At 49.0% G+C, this 4,641-nt stretch overlaps 1 protein-coding gene across 1 annotated transcript; it reads left to right on the top strand.

Moving 5' to 3' along the window:
- The first annotated feature begins 3,227 nt into the window (after positions 1-3,227).
- On the top strand, positions 3,228-3,728 carry LOC145411213 (uncharacterized). The gene has a single exon (XM_080281277.1). The coding sequence runs from the start codon at positions 3,228-3,230 to the stop codon at positions 3,726-3,728; it is 501 nt and encodes a 166-aa protein (XP_080137403.1).
- Positions 3,729-4,641: the final 913 nt, after the last annotated feature.

The raw sequence follows: 4,641 nt of genomic DNA, 5'->3' as shown, positions 1-4,641 counted from the left end.
ACTCAACGACCAACCCTCGAAGGAATTAGCCGGAGCAAGTACTGGGGGTTCGTCCACGTATCTGAACGGCATGTTGGGAGGGCCACAGTCCCCAGAGGAATATAAGCTGCAGACGCTCATGCAAGCATGTGCAGGGCCTGTCAGGGACACATTACAAATGTGCAACTATTTGGACCCACGAGAGGGTTACAAGAAGGTGATGGCCATATTGGAGGACAGATACGGAGACAGACATCAGTATGTCTGAGAGATTGTGGGAGAAATACTTGAAAAGGCCCGTGATCAGGGATGAGGATGAGGGTGGCCTTAGAAAAATCGCCGATGAGTTAGGGTCATTAATATTGAGTCTGAAGACCATCGGGAGATTACGGGAGTTGGACACCACTTGCTCAATGGACACACTCTCGTGTCGGTTACCTGAGAGGGCACTTATGCTGTATTAGGACGAAACCTTTGTCCACAACAAATGATATGGGTATTACCTTGACATTAAATTGTAAAAAAAAAAAACTATATTCTGGAGGAGGCAGGCAGAATGTGTGTGAGGAGGGGAACAAAGGAAAGGGGAGCGTCCACCAAGCAAGCCATTGAGGTTGATGCTAGAAGGAATCCAGACAGGCGTGTGATTGCAAGTGAAAGAGACGTGTCGGCTGTGTTGGGGGGCTGCACACACTGGTGGGATGCAAGAATTTCCGTGCCATGAGAGTGGAAGGAAGGAGGGCCACGGTCAGACGGCTCAAATACTTTTATGTTTGCTTGAACGATACCCACTTAGCAGCTGAGTGCCGGGCCTCAGTATGGTGTGACATAGAGAGTTGTACCGGGAAGCATTTCCGATGAGTACACCCGACTGGCTCAGTAAGACAAAGGCAGGAGTCCCGGTACTATGGGGAACCCAGGAAGGGAGATGGAGCAAAAACCACAGATGGAGGATGAGAGGAAGCTGAGAGATGATCGTCGTTGATATACTCAGTGGGAACAGGTGCATGGAAGTAAGCAGGGAGTACACCGAGCAGAGCTGGAGAGGACAAGTGCTTCCTGTGGACAGGCCGACGAACGGGATGAAGCAGGCATGGAGGGGACACTTAAGAGGTCCAAACTCGAAAGGAACAAAGGCAGGAACGAATGGCTCACCGCCACGACAGGGACAACATGGATGCATGGGCTGCTTCGCAAGGTGGAGTTGCCTATTGCTGAGGTAAAGGTGGCTAGCGAAGGATTGGATGCCGTGGTCCAGACGAGAGAGCACTTTTGGACACTGGCAGAAACCAAACCTTCTGTACGACCCACTTCGCAAGCAGGCTAAGGGGCACCAGGGAGAACTACTTGGGTAACACTAGGCACTATAACTTGGATGACAGTGCAGTGAACTGAGGAGATAGACTTAGTGGTTAGCAGCAGGCGTTGCCATAAACCGAACCAGAAGATATCACTGCCTGGATGATTGTCACTCAGTGACTCCCTGCAATGCTGAAGGACTCAGTAGCTTCTGTACAGGACACGGCATGATGGAGTCATTTGATGGGAATAGAGCCACTGAACACGTACAAAGGTGAGATGCATCTGCTGATTGGTCTTGATGCACCATGAGGATTGACGCCCTTGGAGGTCAGGGCTGGGAGGAGTGGAGATCCTTTGCAGTAAGGACATCGCTGGGATGGACCATCAGCGAACCTGTACGACCTCTTCCTGAGGTGGAAGACAGACCAGATGAGATAGGATGTGTGGCGGTAGTCGACTGCAACTCTCAGGAAACATGATTGGATGAGCAAGTACGACAGTTTTGGGAACTGGATGCAAGTTACTTGAAGAAGGGCGATGGCTTATCCGCTGAAGACAATAAGGTGATAAATTGTGGTCGGGCAAAGCAACAAAGGTAATGGGGCATTACCAACTCCCTATACCATCCAGACAAAATCCACCCAAGCTCCCAGACAAGCCGATGAGATTAAGGAGGTTAGAGGGCCTAAAGAATAGGCTGCTCAGGGATGCACCCTTATGCTGGCGCTATGCAGAAGAGACGCAGCTCCTGCTAGATGAAGGTTATGCTGAATCGGTTCCCAATAATGAACTTCACACAAGACCTCATGTGACTTGGCATCTGCCACACCATCCGGTGTTAAACCCGAATAAGCCCGGAAAGGTGCACACTGTATTCGACTGTGCAGCAGAATGTGGGTCGGTGTCATTAAACAGCCAGGTACTACAAGGGCCCGACCTAAAAAACGAACAGCTGGGGGCTCTCCTTCGGTTTTGCCAAGGATCTGTGGCCCTCATGGCAGACCTAGAGGCTGTGTTTCACCAGGTCAAAGTAGTTCTGTAACACAGGGACGCCCTATGATTCCTTTGGTGGCTGGAAGGGGAGGTACAGTGGACTCTGCAGGCATACGGGATGACGGTACACCTTTCGGTGGAGTCTGGAGTCCCTCATGTGCCTCGTGTGCCATAAAACGAACCTTCCTAGATCAGAGATGTATGTCCTGATGACATGGTGGGTGTCCAGCAAAAATTTATGTGGACGACCTGCTTATTTCAATGCAGTCCGCTGACAAAGGAGTAAGAATGGCAGAACAACTGCGGCACGTCACCTCACTAGGGGGCTTCAGACTCACCAAGTGGGCAAGCAGTAATAAGGAAGCACTTGAATCCGTTCCCGAATCAGAAGGGTATAAGGGAGTAAAGGAGATCGATCTAGAACACAAGCCTCTCCATGCAGAATGAGCACCTCGAGCAAGGTGGGACCTAGAGAAGGACCAAATGGCGGTGGTCATCAAGCTCTTTGAGCGAGAAGGGTTAACTAAAGGGAGGGGCCTCTTGTGTGTGATCAGCTCAGTGTATGATCTGCTTGGATTCCTTGTGCCATTCCTTATTCGTGCTGAGGTCATTTTCCAAGAGGAATGCATAAGGAAGAAAGAGCGGGGTGAGGCTATATCTGGCAGCAATGAGGTATGGTGGGACGAAGACTGAGTGACCGGGTGTTAAAGGGTGTCACGTTTGTCGCCGAGTCAATTGGAAGGAGTCACTGCAAAGACAAGCTGACCTCCCTGCCGACAGGGTATGAGTGGTGAAGGCACCGTTCACGCATACCGGAGTGCTTTGGACCATTCACCGCAAAGCAGGGTAGGAAATGGGTGAAGCAGTGGGGTTGTCTGTTCACTTGTTTGAACTCGAGAGCCATACACCTGGAGATTCCCGATGGACTAGATGCTGACTCTTTCCTCAATGCAATGACACACTTCTTGGCAAGGAGGCGTGTACCAGAGTGCATTCGTTTCGACAATGGAACAAACATGATTAGAGCAGATAAGGAACTCCGGGCTGCAGCTCTCAGCTGGGAAAGGGATGATAATATCCACAATGCATTGTTAAGGAAGGGAATTGAGTGGGAGTTCAACCCACCACATGCATCGCACATGGGCGGTGTCTGGGAACGACAGATCCGGACAGTCAGGAAGGTCTTGCAAGCGATAGTAGTTGCGCAAGTTGTGGACAATGAGCGACACCACACACTCTTCTGTGAAGTGGAGGAGATAGTCAATGGAAGGCCCATCACCCTGACCTTCAGTGATGTCAGCGACCTCGAAGCGCTTACTCCACTGCATATTCTGCGCCCTAAGTCGGTAACCCTCTGCCTATTAGGAGGTAAAGCCAAAGAGCCTATAAGGGACATCTTCCGGGAGAGTTGGAAGCATGTACAGTTCCTAGCAGACCAATTCTGGAAGCGATAGTTGCAGGTGTACCTACCATCCTTATGACTATGCCAGATGCAGCTCAAGCGGTTGCGTAATTTCCAAGTGAGGGACCCTTTATTGGTGATGGATTGGAATGTACCCATAATCACTGGTTTCTGAGAAGACCGACAGAGACAAATCCCAGTGACGATCGTGTGGTAAGACATTTGGTAGCAGCGAACGTATACGAACCTCATCTACAAATCAACAGTGAATTCCTACAAAATATCAAGATAGAAAACAAGAATACCTCTCACAACCAACAACTCACAACCAGCTCCTGACAGTTCTCTCCAACCCCCCCTCCGTCTCCCCGATCATCATGCTGATGTAAAGGTGAAGAGGTCACAGAACTCCTTGCAAGTAGTTTAACAAAGAACTGATACAAACAATCTTGCAATTTCTATGATGAACTAACGAACTACAACCATCTACAATCAACTACACGTAACAACTCCACAAGTCGTCTGTATAATCTACATGCATCTTCAAGTAGCGGCAGTCTTCATCCCACCACTGCCACCAAATGTCTTAAAAAAGACTTTGTATAAACTTGTAGTGGAGTTTTGTAGATTATTTATATATTGAACTTGTGGATGAGCGGTTGTTATAAGTGAGTAGCTTTGTAAGTAGATAATCTTTGTTCCCATTTGTCATGCAATGACAGGAGAGGTAAAGAATAGTATGGGACTATTTTTATTTGTCTTGGAAATATTAACAAAGTCTCTCACACACGAGTGAAGTTAAGTAGAGTCCCGCGAGCTACCTCCCTATCTCGCTCACTTTCTCCTCTCGTCCATGTTGCTAGGCTCATTCTCCCTACTACCTGCCTGTTTTATGGCCTGTCTCCTTCTGCCTCTGCTTCCTAAATTCTGGTGTAGCAGGGGTCGTGTCACGTGTGTTACACTGT

This window comes from Coenobita brevimanus, chromosome 88, assembly GCF_032717465.1.
Source record: "Coenobita brevimanus isolate Jiangsu-jjx chromosome 88, ASM3271746v2, whole genome shotgun sequence".
In the NCBI taxonomy this organism is placed as follows: domain Eukaryota; kingdom Metazoa; phylum Arthropoda; class Malacostraca; order Decapoda; family Coenobitidae; genus Coenobita; species Coenobita brevimanus.
The sequence above is the reverse complement of the archived record's forward strand: the minus strand, read 5'-3'. Positions and strand labels throughout refer to the sequence as shown.